Raw genomic sequence first — 18,091 nt, 5'->3', positions numbered from 1 at the left:
AGTGTCTCACCTTGTGCTTATTAAAGATGAAACGGATTTCAACATCACTCACAAGATACAGTACTTGGCAATCAAGTAATGATACTTACATTGACGTCAATGACTCAATGAGCTCACTCCATTAAGCTGCTTGTGATTGACGGATGGACTCTCTCTCTCTACTCAGACGGTAACCTGGACGTGCTGGTCCCATCTGACTCTGTGTGTGGGAGGGACAATTCCACGACGGTGTCGTCGGCCATCTTGTTCCACTGTAACCCCTCAGCAGGAGAGGGCATCCCAGAGTTCCTGTTGGAGACGGATGGCTGCCAGTACCTCTTTACCTGGCACACCGCCACTGTTTGTGGTCTAGTGTGAGTCAACAACTCTTTACACACGGACATCAGGGTAGTGTTCAGTTGTCTCGATACGGAAGAAATAGCTTTGAAACAGAGGAAGTACTACCTAAAGTTGTCCTATAAAAATGCTATGATTTTCATCTTCCACTTTTAAAGCGCTTTCTTCCATTCATTGAATTGGACTTTGAATTTGAATGAAAGGTGCTGAATAAAGTAAAGAGGTGTGACATTTTGTCTGGTGTACCATACAGAACCTCCGTGTCCATGAAGACTAACGACGATGGAGGGCAGGACAGTACGGTCTTGTCTGGAAGGAGACGGGCAGTCCTGAGCATGCTATTGGTTGTGCTGGCCATCTGTCTGCTGGTTCTGCTACTGCACAAACGAGAGCGGAGGTAAGAGATACCTACCATTCTTCTCCTCCCCACAGCTTTGTACTGTTATTACAGAGTCTATATGTTTGAAAACTAAATATAGAAAAAGCTCCTCTATAATATTTTCCTATATCTCCAATGTTCCGTTTCCAGGGAGCTGGTGATGCAGAAAATCACTGGATGTTGTAGGAGAGGAAATCCTGTCTCTTATAAATACTCCAAGGTATGCATCTTAATAAATACTATAGTACACCAATCAAACCAACATAGCTATGTGCTTCCATAGACCATACATCAGGATTCTATATCTATGGGAGCTACACTATTGTTCTCAGGCGTGAGCTGCACTTCGAAATCTTGAAAATGGAACCGAAGCGTAAGTTGGAGCAGTACGAGCCTCTTGATAAGCCGGCGCATGCTCTGCAAACATCCGGTGTAGCTCCTATGTTAAATCACAGTATGCTACAGAATCTCTTTCAATTCAATGTTTATTATTTCACAGCCATTGATTCTATGTCAATGTAGGTGTTGGTGTGGTGAGTGCCCAGTGCTAAATCTCACCCCTGTCTGTCTTGTCTGTCTGTCTTGTCTGTCCCTGCAGGTGAACATGGATGATGAGGGAGGGGAGGATGAGATGGAGTGGCTGATGGAGGAGATTGAGGCCCCAGCCATGTCCTCCCGCCTGGGGAAGGAGCACCAGGAGAACGGCCACATCACCACCAAGCCTGTCAACGCCGACGCCCTACGCTCCTTTTCCCTGGAAGAGCAGGAGGACAGCGAGGAGGAGGTCCTGTCCGTTCCCGGGGTTCGCGTCCTCGGTGGCCGGACCACCCTGCGGCTCTCAGGATCCAGGATCCGTTCCTCGGGGCCCCTCCGCAGCGCCCTGTTGGAGGTGGAGAGTGACGAGGACCTGGTGGGGCTCCTGGGGGACGGGGACAGGAGGGGTAGGGCCAAGCCTCGTCGTGACAACAGACCCCCCCACAGGAAACAACAAAACCCCCAGGATGACAGTGATGAGGACATGCTGACAGTGTGAGGGACTCTCCATCCTCCCCATGTCCACCTAAACTATTATCGCTCTCCTCTTCTCTCCTCTCTCTTTGAACGTCTCCACACAACGATGACAACGCAAGAAAGCAGAAACCCTTAGAGGCTTGTTGTTTTTCTCTCTAAAGGAAACGATGCAGAATGTCTGTTGGCTGTTTTAAAGAGCAGGTTTGTTTTTGTCCCCTCTTCGAAAGAAAGTTGATGCCTTCCTGATGACAAATGGTGTTTTCATCAAATAATTGTTTTTGGACTATATGATTTAGTTAATGTACATAGGTAATGTTATACAGTGCCTTCAGAAAGTATTCATGCCCCTTGACTTATTCCACATTTTGTTGTTACAGCCTCAATTCAAAATGGTTTAAAAACACACAATACCCATAATGATCACGTGAAAACATGTTTTTAGACATTTTTGCACATTTTTGGAAAATTAAATGCATACTGTAATTGGACAGGGAAATGTGCAATACCGAGTTTTATTAGACAAGTTTAAAAAGATTGATGTTTCGGCCTTCAATGGCCTCCTTCAGAACAATCAAACAGGGAATGTAATATGGAAAATGAAATTCAGATATATACCATTTACATAAGTATTCACCCCTCTGAGTCAATACGTGTTAGAATCACTTTTGGCAGCGATTACAGCTGTGAATCTTTCTGGGTAAGTCTCTAAGAGCTTTCCATGCCTGGATTGTTCAATATTTGCACATTATTCTTTTTAAAAATTCTTCAAGCTCTGTCAAGTTAGTTGTTTATCATTGATAGACAGCCATTCTCAAGTCTTGCCATCGATTTTCAAGCCTTTTTATGTCAAAACTATAACTAGGTCACTTAGGAACATTCCATGTTGCCTTGGTAAGCAACCAGTGTATATTTAGTCCCCAACTATTTCATGTTAATATCCTGCTGAAAGGTGAATTAATCTCCCAGTGTCTGTTGGAAAGCAGACTGAACCAGGTTTCCCTCTAGGATTTAGCCTGTGCTTAGCTCTATTAAATTTATTTGTATCCTAAAAAAAACTCCCTAGTCCTTGCCGATGATAAGCATACCCATAACACGATGCAGCCACCACCATGCTTGAAAATTTGAAGTGGTACTCCCTGATGAGTTGGATTTTCCCCAAGCATAACGCTTTGTATTCAGGACATAAAGTTAATTTCTTTGCCACATTCTTCCCGTTTTACTTTAGTGCCTTATTGTAAACAGGATGCATGTTTTGGAATATTTGTATTCTGCACAGGCTTCCTTCTTTTCACTCTGTCATTTAGGTTAGTATTGTGGAGTAACTACAATGTTGATCCATCCTCAGTTTTTTCCTATCACAGCCATTAAACTCTGTTTTAGTCACCATTGGCCTCATGGTGAAATCCCTGAATGGTTTCCTTCCTCTCCATCAACTGAGTTAGGAAGGACGCCTTTATCTTTGTAGTGACTGGGTGGATTGATACACCATCCAAAGTGTAATTAATAACTTCTCCATGCTCAACGGGATATTCAATGTCTGCCGTTTGTTTTATTTTTACCCATCTACCAGCAGGTGCCCTTCTTTGCGAGGCATTGGAAAACATCCCTGGTCTTTGTGGTTCAATCTGTGTTTGAAATTCACTGCTCGACTGAGGGACCTTACAATTATCTGTATGTGTGGTGTACAGTCATGTTCAGCACTGTTATTGCACACAGAGAGGCCATGCAATTTATTATGTGACTTGTTAAGCTCATTTTTACTCCTGAACTTATTTAGGTTTGCCATAACAAAGGGGTTTAAAACTTATTGACTCAAAACATTTCAGCTTGTCATGTTTAATTAATTTGTAAACATTTCTAAAAACATAATTCCACTTTGACATAATTGGGTATTGTATGTAGGCCAGTGACACAAAGTCTCAATTTAATCAATTTTAAATTCAGGCTGTAACACAACAGAATGTTGAAAAAGTGAAGGTGTGTGAATACTTTCTGAAGACATTATGCATGCATATATGGATATAAATTTTGTCACTTGCATTTTCCAGAGAATCACTTATTCACATTTTAAATTAATTTTGTGGACTGATTTTCATGTTGAATCTCTATACTGCTAACCTTGCAAGGTTTGGGCATGAAAAACCTCTTAAGTTATTGGGGATTAAAGGGACTGGAAACTGTGATGCTCATTTCATGAATCATAGCATTGATTAATGGGATTCTTAGGTTGTATTATTCAGAGTCCCTCAAATCATTGTGGTTTTGTACTTGCGCACCAAATATACATCACAGGTACTAGTTGCTGTATCTGTTATGTGCTAAACATTAACTCTGCTTCTAGAGCAGGGCTATTCAACTCTTACCCTATGAAGTCCAGAGCCTGTGTTTTCTCTTCTACCCACCTGGTCTAAATTAGTCCCTGATTAGAGGGGAACAATGAAAAAAATTCAGTGGATCTAGCTTCAAGGTCCAGAGTTGAGTTTGAGGGTTCTAGATGTTGCCTTGTCAAAGTCATGACCTAAGTTTATTTGAAAAGGGAAGTTATCTGTCGAGCTAAAACTCCCCTTTTTGTCAAACTGCATGTGCTATCCCTCATAAATGGAAGTAAGGAAAGCTGTGGTGCCATGATTAAATGTATTTGTGAGCTTGAGATCCCCTTTCAGTCTTGCTCAGCAGTATCTATCCCATGCAGTCTTTCTATTGCAGGGGTGTCAAACTCATTCCATGGAGGGCCTAGTGTCTGTGGGTTTTTCCTTTCAATAAAGACCTAGACAACCAGGTGAGGGGAGTTCTTTACTAATTACTGACCTTAATTATCAAGTACAAGGGAGACAGCGAATGTCCATAGGCACTCGGCCCTCAATGGAATGGGGTTACAGCAGCAATCACAGTGAGTGTTTTTCCTGGAAAATACAGTGAGCTGCGAAGTATTGGGACACATTTTTGTTGTTGTTTTAGCTCTGTACTCCAGCACGTTTAGAAGTTACAGCACTTTTTGTACATAGTCCCCCCCATTTTAGGGGACCAAAATATTGGGACATATTCACTTGTGTGTATTAAAGTATTCAAAAGTTTAGTGTTTAGTCCCATATTCCTAGCACACGATGACTACTTCAAGGTTGTGGCTCTACAAACTTGTTGGATGCGTTTGCTGTTTGTTTTGGTTGGGTTTCAGATTATTTTGTGCCCAATAGAAATTCATGGTAAATAATGTATTGTGTATTTCAGTTACTTTTATTGTAAATAAGAATAGAATATGTTTCTAAACACTTCTACATTTAATGTGGATACTACCATGATTATTGAGAGTCTTGACGGTATCGTGAATAATTACAAATTAACCCCCCCCCCCCCCCCCCAAAAAAAATGCTAACCTTCCCTGTTATTGTAATGGTGAGAGGTTAGCATATCTTGGGGGTATGGTATTTGGGGAAAATACCCTCAAATTAAAGCTGATAGTCTGCACTTTAACCTCAGTCATTGTATAACTTCAAATCCAAAGTTTACAGAGACAAAACAACAAAATGTAACACTGTCCCAATACTTTTGGAGCTCACTGTATGGATTATTTGAAATGAATTTAGCATTTATCAGTTGGCATATATACACACACACGCACACCAGTACACAAACCACATGTACACAGGCAGTCACTAATTCTACTATCATGTATCTTTACTTGGGACAATGTCTCATAAATGTCAGTGGTACAGAACAGTAATGAGAAAATGCTTTTGAAGTGGAACTCACCTCACTAACAAGTCTGACTTTATGATTCTTTGACAAAGTTCTCTCTCTTGGACTGGACTTCAAGATGGAGAGTTAATTTGTAATGCTAGTGTTTTATCACTAGTGTTGAAGCTAATGTTCACACCGTAGCAAGCGGCCGGCCACGTAGCGACCTTATCCAAACCATTATGGTTCACCTTTCAGGGTATTAAGGATTGTACACGTTATTAATAGGAGAACAGTTTTGCTGAGGTGGTCCTCCGCAGCAGAAGAAAAAGCTTCACAATATTTTCCATGTTTTTTTTTTTTCAAGTCATGTATTTATTTTCATGTTTCCACACCTCCAAGATCATGAATTGAATTTTTGACATAACTACACAAGGGTACTTTGATATGGGGAAAGCGCACTTGCTACTGTACCTTCTCTGGAGTGATAGAAAGTCATCCTGTGTGGTAGTGATGCAACGAGTAATGCTTGTTGCATCATGTCTAGCTCTGCTGTAAGCACCAAAGCACGTCTGCTTGGTTCATTTTTTGGGTACGAAACATGGGGAAGGGGCTCCTTGAGCTCCATTCTGGTGAGGTGATACTTTTTGGAGGTGATTTTGTTCTTCTATGTTATGTTCTCAAATGTGTTTTACTGCATTTTGTCTGTTTTTCATATTTCAAATGTAAAAAAAAATGTTTGCATTATTTTAATAATAAAGATCAGCTGTCCGACTATTTAAAGAGTTTATCACTTCCAGGATTGTGGAGATTTTTTGAAGGTCAACCATTTGACCTCACATTGATGCATGTATTAAACAGAACCTCAGAAGTCTCTGTACTGTACACCAGTACTGTTTGTTTCTAAGTGACTACACGTTTCCCTATTGTAATAAATCACTGAGGCCTCGCATGGCAAACTTGAGGTGGGCCTACGTTGCTGTAAGACCAATCAATATTTTGACCCTGTTGCTTCTAAAACTCCCCAAGAGCAGGTAATCAAGCAAGTAAGCAAAAAGAAGTATAAAAACAAATGTATAATGTAACAATGAAAAACTGATGGATATCCTTTGTGGTTTGTGATGGACCATCAGTGAATATGTAATTGGATTGGGAACTTTACCAAAAGCTAATCATTCTAAAATTATGTTCAAAGTTCCCCATGTCTGCAGCCTGCTCAAGTGAACTTGTCAAAATGCGTTGTTGGTCACGGGTAGGTTGAAGGTCAACTTCTCTGTTGGACCCTTGATGTCTTCACACTGTTAAAAACCCTGCACAGGTCCTTCCGCAGTCACAAATGTCTTCGAGACCGAAAGAACTGCTACCATGTACTCATACACTTTTGATGACATCCTAGAGGAGGCGGGCAAGTTCGGCCGATCGCAGAAGCGTATCTTTGCCCTGCTATGCATGGTATCCATGCCATGGGCCGGTGTCTACGTAGGCATTGTGTTCCAAGGGTTCACCCCAGAGCACTGGTGCCGAGACTCAGGGGTGAGTCAGATCCGGAAGAGCTGTGGCTGGAACCTGATGGACACTAGAAAGATCACGGTCCCGGTGGTCAACACCTCAGGAGTGTTGGTCCACAGCCAGTGTGAGCAGTATGAACTGGACTGGAACACTACGGGTCTGACATGTGACAACCCAGAGTCTGACCTCACTGACGCTCACCGCAGCAAAGCTCCCATGACCTCCTGCAAGGAAGGATGGGAGTATGACTACAAGGGGAGACAATCCTTTGTGACAGAGGTGAGAACTTCATGAAATATTCCTGAAAATGTTCAAGACATTTAATTGAAATTGGATGTCAGAACAAAGAACAGATTAAGATGGCAGTAAATGATGAGGTATTTGTTCATTTCAGTTTGACCTGGTGTGTGCTGATGCCTGGGTGGTGGACATGTACCAGGCTACACTCAACGTGGGCTTCTTCATAGGGAGCATAGCCATTGGATACCTAGCTGACAGGTAAGGAAGTCTATGTGGGTGGTCAGACAGAAGATCACACCAGTGCAGATGTCTTACTGACTTTTAGAATGACTTAAAAACAGAAAAGTGAAGTAAAATGGACTTGCTAAAAGAGTGAACCCTGAATGAAAGAAGTAAACTTCTGAAATACTGTATGTGCGGAGATGGAAACATGAAATTTGAATTTACATCCCCGTATGTACCTTTTTCTCTTTCATTTTAGATTTGGCAGAAAGACGAGCTTCTTGGTGTCCAACCTCTTGAATGGGATTTTTGGAATTCTTGTAGCATGGTCTCCAAATTGGGTATCCATGCTGGTCTTCCGAGCATTATATGGCTTTGGTGTTAAGGGAGGCTGGGTGGCTGGATATGTTCTGAGTAAGACAACATTACTTACTTAAACAATGTCTAAAATTGTAATTTTACATTTCAAGTTGTAGTTTTGCTCTTGTGGAGATAATATTTCAGCTTTGTCACTTTCCATATGTATTCTCGGGGTCCTGTCCTTATGCCCTGCTTCTCTCCCCTCTCCTCAGTCACTGAGCTGGTAGGAGTAGAGTACAGGAGGACTGTGGGAGTCGTCTACCAAATGTTCTTCAGTGTTGGAATTCTCATCCTGCCCCTCATCTCCTACTTCATCACAGACTGGCGCTGGTTGCAGGTGGTCATCACTGCACCTTATATCCTCTTCCTGTCCTACTACTGGTAAGACCTGGAACTGCCTCATACTGTAGATATTCAGGTAGATTTCAGTTTGTTTCATGTCATCAAGCTTTTTATAATGAGTTTTCTATTCTGGCTTCCAGGTTTATCCCGGAGTCTCCAAGATGGCTTCTCTCTCAGCACAATGCAAAGAAAGCTGTGGAGATCACTGAGGCAATAGCGAAAGAAAACAAGAAAACCCTCTCCAAGAACATTGAGGTGAGAAATTAGGGCTGAAATGAGTAACTGAAATGTGGTTTAAAATGACTCACATTTGGACATTGTATCTTACAGATACTCAAAGATGCCATTGCATGGTAAAGTGGGTTGTATTGTAACTTACATAATGCTACTGTACTTACAGACGATGAGAGACGACAATGCCGATACCTCAACCGCCTCGTTCATGGACCTAATCAGAACTCCAAAAATGAGAAAACACACCTTCATCCTTAGTTTCAACTGGTAAAATCTATTCGACAAACAACAAGGATATTACTGGAACTTTAATAGCCCTATTAGTCACAGCTCACAACTATACTATTTCCTTTACAGCCACCGTAGACCCCTCAGTAAATAACTGGTGTCTTTCTTCCAGGTTCACTAGTGCTGTCGTCTACCAGGGTCTTATCATGCGTCTAGGAATCCTGGGAGGAAATGTCTACATTGACTTTCTGATCTCTGGTCTGGTGGAATTCCCTGCTGCCTTCCTCATCCTCTTTACCATCGATCGTATCGGACGGCGTCTTCCCTTTGCCACAGCCAACATTGTAGCTGGCGCAGCCTGCTTCATTACTGCTATGATCCCTGAGAGTGAGTCTATGATAACGTCGATGTCAAATGGCAATGACCTGCCTGGTTGAATTTGTGTTACGCTTCTCTCTCATTTTTCTTTCTCTCACATACAGCCATGTTCTGGTTCAAAACAGCAGTGGCCTGCATCGGCCGGTTGGGCATCACCATGGCTTTTGAGATGGTGGTGTTTGTGAACACTGAATTGTACCCTACGTTTGTCAGGTAAGGGTAACCCGCAGGGCTTTTGAAGGCAGTCAATTCAGGAAGTAAACTTGAATAACAATTCAAAATTTGAAAAAACGGCATCCATTTTCAATGACTTGACAATGAACTGAGGAATAGAAGCTATTTATTTTTTCAATTAAAATCCCTTCCTGAATACTGACATTACGTATAACAGAAAGTTTAGTTTACAGACAGTGACAATTTTTTCCATCCTCAGGAACCTGGGTGTGTCTGTGTGCTCCACTCTGTGTGACATCGGAGGCATCGTGGCCCCGTTCCTTCTTTACAGACTGGCTGCCATCTGGCTGGAGCTGCCACTCATCATCTTTGGTACCTAATTACAATGTTATAAGATGATTATACACATGCGTTAGTAATATTTTAACACAGCAATGCTGTAAGAAGTTGAATCATGTACCCTACCAGTATCTCAATATCTTGAGCTTGAAACTAATACTTTTGGCTAATGTAGCCTCAAGCACAGCTGTTTAGGGAATGTTTTCTAGATACAAGCAGGCACTAATATGTTGATGGTGATTTCTATGTGTTGTACAACACAGGGGCCCTTGCGTTTCTGGCTGGAGCTTTGGTCTTGCTGTTGCCTGAGACCAGAGGTGTGCCACTTCCTGACACCATCGATGACATTGAGTTTCCAGAAAAGTGAGATTTCTACACATCAGCTTCTATTATTTCTACAAGTGAATGTGTTGAAACATCATGCTTTCAAACAGTAAGGTTAATATTTCAATAAAATGCCAGAGGTGAACAATCTATTCATTGTGGATGTATGTGTTCCTCTTACCGTCTCAGATGCAAAGAAAAAGCGCTGAGGAGGAAAGAGATGATAATGCTGTTACCCGCCGCCGTGATGACCAACAAAGAACCTGAGACTGTCTGATTCCTTCCTGGGAACTTCACGTTTTTGTGATGAAAGTATGAGAAAGTAGTGAATGAGCAGTATTTTATGTTAAAATGACCTGTTTCATTTGTTGTCTCTAATACGAATTAATTGTTGTTTGTGTTGGCGAAATATTGTAACTTATTTAGATTTCTTTCACCTTTACCATGTTTCCTGGTTTTACTTATCCGTTAGTTACAGTATGATTTTCCTCTCAGATCATGTGCTTTGTGCCATGTTTTTTTTTGGTGATCATGTGTTTAAAGTAATTTACAGATGTTTTTGCCGAAGCTTTTTTATAAATGTTGGGAATATTGTCATCATATACAGTGCATTCAGAAAGTATTCAGATCCCTTTTTCCACATTTTGTTACATTACAGCCTTATTCTAAAATAGATTAAATACACATTTTTCCTTATCAATCTACACACAATGCCCCATGATGACAAAGCGGAAAAATAACAGAAATACCTTATTTTCATAAGTATTCAGACCCTTTGCTATGAGACTCGAAAGGTGCATCCTGTTTCCATAGATCATCCTTGAGATGATTCTACAACTTGATTGGAGTGACAATCATCATTCCCCAATCAGTCATCAATCAGTCGCTAATAAGAAGACACCTGCACCTTTTCATTTACCCTATCACAGCCCCTTTCCCTTGGTTTAAAAACCCAGTCAGTTGTTTTCTCCCCAGATCAATCTCTTTGTGTTCAATCTCTCTCTGTAACTCATTATCTCTCAATCGCGCTCGCTTTCTGTATTGATCTCTCTTTTGTATTGCTCCTACATGTCCCATTTGTCCGGTTATCCTGTGAGTATTGTTTGACTGTTTGTTTGTTTGGTGGGAAAAGGGGGCACCAAGACAAGTCGCCCATGGGCATACACTACCTGTAGGTAAACCTTGTCTAAATACACTAGTTAGAACTGGCTGGACCACCCACTGTATTTTATTGGTTAGTGAGCTAGCTGTTGTTGAAGCAGGTAGACTAGCTTAGGGGTGTTTTTGGAATTATTGTTTCTTTCCTTGGGTCCAGCTCAGCCCCTTTTCTCATACCCCTTTACCATGTGTTTAAAAATAAACCTTTAGTGTTTGACGGTAAATTTCAGTTGTCTGTGGTTTTGTTTTGTTCTCACTGTTCCTTTTCACTATTATAATTTGCATGGGTTATGTTACGGGTCTCGTCTCCCTAGACTGCAGGGCCAAAGGGATTCGTAACAGGCCCTAATCTATGGATTTCACATGACTGGGCAGGGGCACAGCCATGGGTGGGGCCCACTTGGAAGCCATACCCTCCCATTGGAGAGGCAGGCCCAGCCAATCAGAATGAGTTTCTCCCCACAAAGGGCTTTATTACAGACAGAAATACTCCTCAGCAACCCCGTACTGCCAAATTCTCTAAGATTACAGTGGAGACAGTTTATGGTAGAGAAATGAATGTTAAATTCTCTGGAAACAGCTCCCAGTGGACATTCCTGCAGTCAACATGCCAATTGCACGCTCCCTCAAAACAAGACATCTGTGATATTGTGTTGCGTGTCAAAACTGCACATTTTAGAGAGGCTTTTTATTGTCCCCAGCACAAGGTGCACCTGTGTAATGATCCTGCTGTTTAATCAGCTTCTTGACATGCCACACCTGTCAGGTGGATGGATTATCTTGGCAAAGGAGAAATGCTCACTAACAGGGATGTAAACAAATTTGTGCACAATTTGAGAGAAATAAGCTTTTTGTGCATATGGAACATTTCTGGGATCTTTTATTTCAGTTCATGAAACATGGGACCTGCAATTTACATGTTGCATTTATATTGTTGTTCAGTGTATATATCCATGCTTGTATTTTTGCATAATCTTTGACTTTGCTGTCAAGGGAGGCTGGATGTCTGGATATGTGTTTAGTATGAAAAACACAATTTGTCCCACAAAAGTTAATGCACACGGGCATAACATTAAGTTGCGTTGGATAAAAGTTTCTGCTAAATGGCATATATTGTAAAAGGTAATAGATTAACTACAGAGTATATTATTTTGATAAATAAGATACAGCCAATTAGTATATATGTTTTAGCAAATATTAAGTTATATTTTATTTCTTATACAACATTCAACTGAGGAGGATGGTTAAATTACAGTATGTTTTAGTTATAACTCTTGCTTGATTAAAGTTACTTGCTTTACTATAAAGTAAGTGTCTTTCCTGTAGATGTTCTTCAGTGTGGGCATTTTCATCCTGACCCTCATTGCCTACCTCATCACTGACTGTCACTGGCTACAGATGTCCTTCACTGTAACATACTTAATTTTTCTGTCCTACTTCTGGTAGAAGATAGATATCGTTAAGGCCTGCTGTCCATGGGCAATGCCCTACTTTACTGCATGCTTCTAAAATCCTCATATTGAGCATGCTGCTTCATCACAGCTATGATCCCAGATAGTAAGTGTGCAGTATCTGAGAGAAAGCCTGATTATAAAATGGTAATACCGCCCCGTAGCACTCCCATCTGTTGGCATGAAATGCTTTGAAAAGCTGGTCATGGCTCACATCAACACCATCATCCCAGAAACCATAGACCCACTCCAATTCACATACCGCCCCAACAGATGGCTCAATCTCTATTGCACTTCACACTACCATTTCCCACCTGGACAAAAGGAATACCTACGTGAGATTGCTGTTCATTGACTATAGCTCAGCGTTCAACTCCATAGTGCCCTCCAAGGTCATCACTAAGCTAAGGACCCTGGGACTGAACACCTCCCTCTGCAACTGGATCCTGGACTTCCTGACGGGCCGCCCCTAGGTGGTAAGGGTAGGCAACAGCACATCCGCCACGCTGATCCTCAACATGGGTGCCCCTCAGGTGTGCGTGCTCAGTCCCCTCAGGTACTCCCTGTTCACCCACGACTGCATGCCCGTGCACGACTCCAACACCATCTAAGTTTGCCGACAACATAACGGTGGTTGGCCTGATCACCGACGATGATGAGACAGCAAATAGGGAAGAGGTCAGAGATCTGGCAGTGTGGTGCCAGAACAACAACCTTTCCCTCAATGTCAGCAAGACAAAGGAGCTGATCGTGAACTACAGGAAACAGAAGGCTGAGCACGCCACCCATTCACATCAACAGGGCTGTAGTGGAGCAGGTTGAGAGCTTCAAGTTCCTCGGTGTCCACATCACTAAAGACCTATCATGGTCCAAACACACCAACACAGTCGTGAAGAGTGCACGACAATGCCTCTTCCCTCAGAAGGCTGAAAAGATTTTGCATGGGCCCTCAGGTGTGCGTGCTCAGTCCCGTCCTGTACTCCTCTGTTCACCCACAACTGCGTGGCTGCTCACCACTCCAACACCATCACTCTCGTGAAGAAAATCTAGAAATACAGGGGCGGAGATTGGGATGCCTTGTGAGAATTTGTCCGCGAGTGGGTTACCCACCTCTACTATCTGTTCTATTGGCCAACGTGCAATCACTGGAAAATAAAGTGGATGATCTCTGTTCGAGACTATCCTACTAACGGATTAATCTAGAGGCGAAAGAAACGCACACCTATTTAGGTGAGGTACTGGCTAGCGGAGCAGAACACTTGAAAAATTAAAGGAGAGCTGCACACTCTAGGAGCTCAGATGCAATAATTTAATAACCAACGTTCCGACAGACAAGCTGTTTTCATTATACCCTGATGAAGACAGCTTGTCTGTCGAAACGTTCGTTTTTAAATTATTGCATCTGAGCTCCTAGAGTGTGCGGCTCTCCTTTCATTTTTCAAGTATCCTACCAACGGGACATTAAAAACTGTAATTTCTTATGTTTCACCGAGTTGTGGCTGAACAACGACATGGATAATATATAGTTGACTGGGTTTTCCGTGTATCGGTAAGACAGAACAGCTACGTCCGGTAAGACGAGGGGTGGGGGTGTCTATTTGTCTAGGGGTGGGGGTGTCTATTGGTCCCGTGTGGCTCAGTTGGTAGAGCATGATGTTTGCAACAACCAGGGTTGTGGGTTCGATTCCCATGGGGGACCAGTACGGGGAAAAAATTATAATATTTTATGAAATGTATGCACTCACTACTGTAAGTCGCTCTGGATAAGAGCGTCTGCTAAATGACTAAAATGTAAATGTAAAAAATGTCTATAACAGCTGGTGCACAATGTCTAATATTAAGGAAGTCTCGAGGTGTTGCTCACCTGAGGTAGAGTACCTCATGATAAGCTGTAGGCCACACAATCTACCAAGAGAGTTTTCATCTATATTTTTCATAGCCGTCTATTTACCACCACAAACCGATGCTGGCACTAAGACAACACTCAACGAGCTGTATAAAGCCATAAGCAAACAAGAAAATGCTCATCCAGAAGCGGCGCTCCTAGTGGATGGGGACTTTAATGCAGGCAAACTTAAATCCGTTTTACCTCATTTCTACCAGCATGTCACATGTGCAACCACAGGGAAAAAAACTCTAGACTACCTTTACTCCACACACAGAGATGCATACAAAGCTCTCCCTCACCTTCGATTTGGCAAATCTGACCATAATTCTGTCCTCCTGATTCCTGCTTACAAGCAAAAACTAAAGCAGGAAGTACCAAGGACTCACTCAATATGGAAGTGGTCAGATGACTTGGATACTACGCTACAGGACTGTTTTGCTAGCACATACTGGAATATGTTCCGAGATTCATCCAATGGCATTGAGGAGTATACCACCTCAGTCACCGGCTTCATCAATAAGTGCATCGATGACGTTGTCCCCACAGTGACCGTACGTACTGTACATATCCCAACCATAAGCCGTGGATTACAGGCAACATCCGCACCGAGCTAAAGACTAGATCCTGGACTTCCTGACGGGCCGCCCCCAGTTGGTAAGGGTAGGCAACAACACATCTGCCACGCTGATCCTCAACACAGGGGCCCCTCAGGGGTGCGTGCTTAGTCACCTCCTGTACTTCCTGTTCACCCACAACTGCGTTGCCAAGCACGACTCCAACACTATCATTAAGTTTGCTGATGACACAACAGTGGTAGGCCTGATCACCGAAAACAATGAGACAGCCTATAGGGAGGAGGTCAGAGACCTGGCAGTGTGGTGCCAGGACAACAACATCTCCCTCAACATCAGCAAGACAAAGGAGCTGATGATGGACTACAGGAAAAGGAGGGCCGAACCACGCCCCCATTCACATCAACAGGGCTGTAGTGGAGCAGGTCGAGAGTTTCAAGGTGTCCACATTACCAAAAGACTATCATGGTCCAAACACACCAAGACAGTCGTGAAGAGGACACAACACCTTTTCCCTCTCAGGCGACTGAAAAGATTTGGCATGGGTCCCCAGATCCTCAAAACAGTTCTACAGCTGCACCATCGAGAGCATCCTGACCGGTTGCATCACCACCTGGTATGGCAACTGCTCGACGTCCGACCGTAAGGCGCCACAGAGGGTAGTGCGTATGGCCCAGTACATCACCACTGCCAAACTCCCTGCAAACCAGGACCTCTATACCAACCGTGTCAGAGGAAGGCCCTAAAAATGTCAAAGACTCCAGACACCCAAGTCACAGACTGTTCTTTCTGCTACCGCACGGCAAGCGTTATCGGAGTGCCAAGTCTGGGACCAAAAGGCACCTGAACAGCTTTTACCCCCAAGCCGTACGACTGCTGAACAATTAATCAAATGGCAACCCGGATAATTTACATTGACCCCCTTTTATTATTTATTTCTTTATCGTAGCCCTTTCCTGCAGCCAAATGACCTAGTGACCTCATGGGTGGAATGTTATTAATATTTGTCATAATTAATTAACATAATTTTATTAACGTTGCAAATCCGGTGTTTCTATGTTAAACGGTTATGTTATATTTCAGTGTTCTGTGATGTATATAAACTGTAATATTGGGATGCAAACTCAAAATGTAATACATTTTAATTCTATATCTGACATGCTACAGGTGTCTTCTTGTCACATGTGCTCCTGCCAAGCCCTCTAGTGCTCATCCAGTGTCTCCTTGACCTGCCGCCACTCCCCCAGTGCTCTCTCCCTCTCCCTCGCTCTCTCTGTGTGTGTGTATGTGATTGTGTGGGCAGAGACAGGTATGCTGGAGTCAGAGCAGATCCCCACCAGCTGCAACCTGTTCCATAATCAAGACCTCTACAAATACTCAATCCTGCCACTTCCACACTGCCAGATCGTAATCTCTGCTCAGTCAGTCCATGTTTCTAGTCGTTTGTTCCTGCTGTGCCTGGTTTTCCTTGCCTGACGCTGTTTTCCTCTCCGCTACAGTTCTGCCCGCTCTGACTCTGGTCCCTGTCTCCAGTCCGACTTCTCGTCAGTCCTGCTACTCTGTCCTGGATTCTCCACTCTACGCTCCCTTGGATTCCCATCCGGACCTGCTTAGCCTGTCCTCACTCCTCTCACTCCAGTCTCAGCCTCCGCACCTGGTTTCCTGCAACCCGCCCGAGCTTCCACTGACCTGCACTCCATCTTCCCTGGTGTTTCAATAAATACCTTGGTTACCTCATCCCAGTCTCCTCGTCTGAGTCTGATCTTGGGTTCACCTGTTCCGCTCCGCGTGACACTATTTTAAGTTCATAACCATGTGTGTGAGGTGTATACTTTTGTTTCAAAGTATATTTGTTTAAGACTACCAAGAAGACCCTGACTTATCCCACTACAGTAAAAGGTTAATTGTTTTGCACTGACTCCCTTGCACTGGCTCTATGCACACTCTCACACACTACACTAACACTCTAAAACACACACACATGCATATTGATGCTACACACGCTCACACATGCTACACACACTCACTTTCACACTTCACATTCAGTGCTGCTACTCTGTTTATTATCTGTCTTGATTGCCTAGTCACTTTTACCCCTACCCACTTATACGTACTGTATTACCTCAACTACCTCGTACCCCTGCACATTGACTCGGTACTGGTACTCCTTGTATATAGCCTCGTTATTGTTTTTATTGTGTAACGATTTACTTTTTATTTGACAAATATTCGTCTTACTTTTTAACTCTGCATTGTTGGGAATGGGCTCGTAAATAAGCATTTTACTCTAAAGTCTACACCTGTTGTATTCGGCGATTGTGACCAATAACATTTGATTTGATTTAATACAGTACGCCATCTTATTTAATGTGCAGAGTGCATATGGTACATAATGTCTCTCTCTAACAGGTTACTTCTTGGTCATGGGTCAAGACAGTTGTGGCCCGCATAGGCCGGTTGGGCATCACCATGGCTTTTGAGATGGTGATGTTTGTGAACAGTGAATTATACCACACCGTTGTGAGGTAAGTGTAACCAGGGGGACATACAAAACGAAGAGGTAGCATCTGAAAATGGAGAACTAATAACTAAGATAGGGCAAAATGTATGGAAATTGCTTAGAAATACTACAATTGTTTCTTTCTTCATTAACCTGGGTGTGTCTGTGTGCTCCACTCTGTGTGACATTGGAGGCATCGTGGCCTTGCTCCTTCTCTATAGACTGGCTGCCATCTGGCTGGAGCTGCCACTCATCATCTTCGGTACATGATTAAAACACTAATTAACCTGTTATTAAGATGCTTATACACCGGAGTCCATTGCTGGGTGAAACTCAAAGTGTTCATATGTTGTGTTGTACGTACCACACAGGGGCGATAGCGTTCGTAGCTGGAGGCCAGAGGTGTTCCACTTCCTGAGACCATTGATGACATTGAGTTCCCAAACAGGTGAGATTACTTCAACATTGTTCAAACTAAACTAAGTCGCATTGTAGAAAGTTATATGGGGAATATTAATACATGTACATATTCCATTGGTGATCAGAAACAAAGAAAACCACCTGAAGAGTCAACAGCTGACAAATCAATTGCCCACTAACATGACAACCAACACAGAATCCACAATCATCTGATTGGTCTTCCTTCTATACCGTATTTATGAATCTATGTAGCATAGCCTATATCCTACAATATGTTTGTTGCATTTGTTGTTTCCAAAAACATGATGCGAATCCTATGTTGTTGTGATATTGGTATTTAAATGTATATGT

The 18,091-nt window shown here is 42.7% G+C and overlaps 2 protein-coding genes across 3 annotated transcripts in view; both read left to right on the top strand.

Annotated features, from left to right (window-relative positions):
- The window catches only part of igf2r (insulin-like growth factor 2 receptor), a 34,791-nt gene extending 28,613 nt beyond the window's left edge, over positions 1-6,178 (top strand). For both annotated transcript variants that reach the window (XM_014205162.3, XM_045720813.2), the window contains 4 exons: positions 167-353; positions 590-733; positions 866-935; positions 1,314-6,178. In XM_014205162.3, the coding sequence (XP_014060637.3) occupies positions 167-353; positions 590-733; positions 866-935; positions 1,314-1,748 (836 nt within the window). In that variant the 3' untranslated portion in view covers positions 1,749-6,178. The remainder of the gene's footprint in view (positions 1-166; positions 354-589; positions 734-865; positions 936-1,313) is intronic.
- Positions 6,179-6,719: 541 nt separating this feature from the next.
- On the top strand, positions 6,720-11,133 carry slc22a2 (solute carrier family 22 member 2). Its single transcript, XM_014205161.3, has 11 exons — positions 6,720-7,189; positions 7,305-7,408; positions 7,632-7,786; positions 7,945-8,113; positions 8,215-8,329; positions 8,475-8,575; positions 8,709-8,923; positions 9,019-9,127; positions 9,348-9,460; positions 9,691-9,790; positions 9,941-11,133. The coding sequence occupies exons 1-11, from the start codon at positions 6,767-6,769 to the stop codon at positions 10,026-10,028; spliced, it is 1,692 nt and encodes a 563-aa protein (XP_014060636.3). The 5' UTR covers positions 6,720-6,766; the 3' UTR covers positions 10,029-11,133.
- Positions 11,134-18,091: the final 6,958 nt, after the last annotated feature.

The sequence above is a fragment of the Salmo salar genome, chromosome 06 (assembly GCF_965601325.2).
Source record: "Salmo salar chromosome 06, fSalSal1, whole genome shotgun sequence".
NCBI lineage: Eukaryota > Metazoa > Chordata > Actinopteri > Salmoniformes > Salmonidae > Salmo > Salmo salar.
The sequence above is the reverse complement of the archived record's forward strand: the minus strand, read 5'-3'. Positions and strand labels throughout refer to the sequence as shown.

What these genes read in the sequence shown, in the direction of transcription:
- slc22a2 (XM_014205161.3), top strand. Translation starts at nt 6,767, where the DNA reads ATGTACTCATACACTTTTGATGACATCCTAGAGGAGGCGGGCAAGTTC. An exon ending in ATTGGATACCTAGCTGACAG is followed by an intron (nt 7,409 to 7,631) that starts GTAAGGAAGTCT and finishes CTTTCATTTTAG; the next exon opens with ATTTGGCAGAAAGACGAGCT. An exon ending in TTGTACCCTACGTTTGTCAG is followed by an intron (nt 9,128 to 9,347) that starts GTAAGGGTAACC and finishes TTCCATCCTCAG; the next exon opens with GAACCTGGGTGTGTCTGTGT.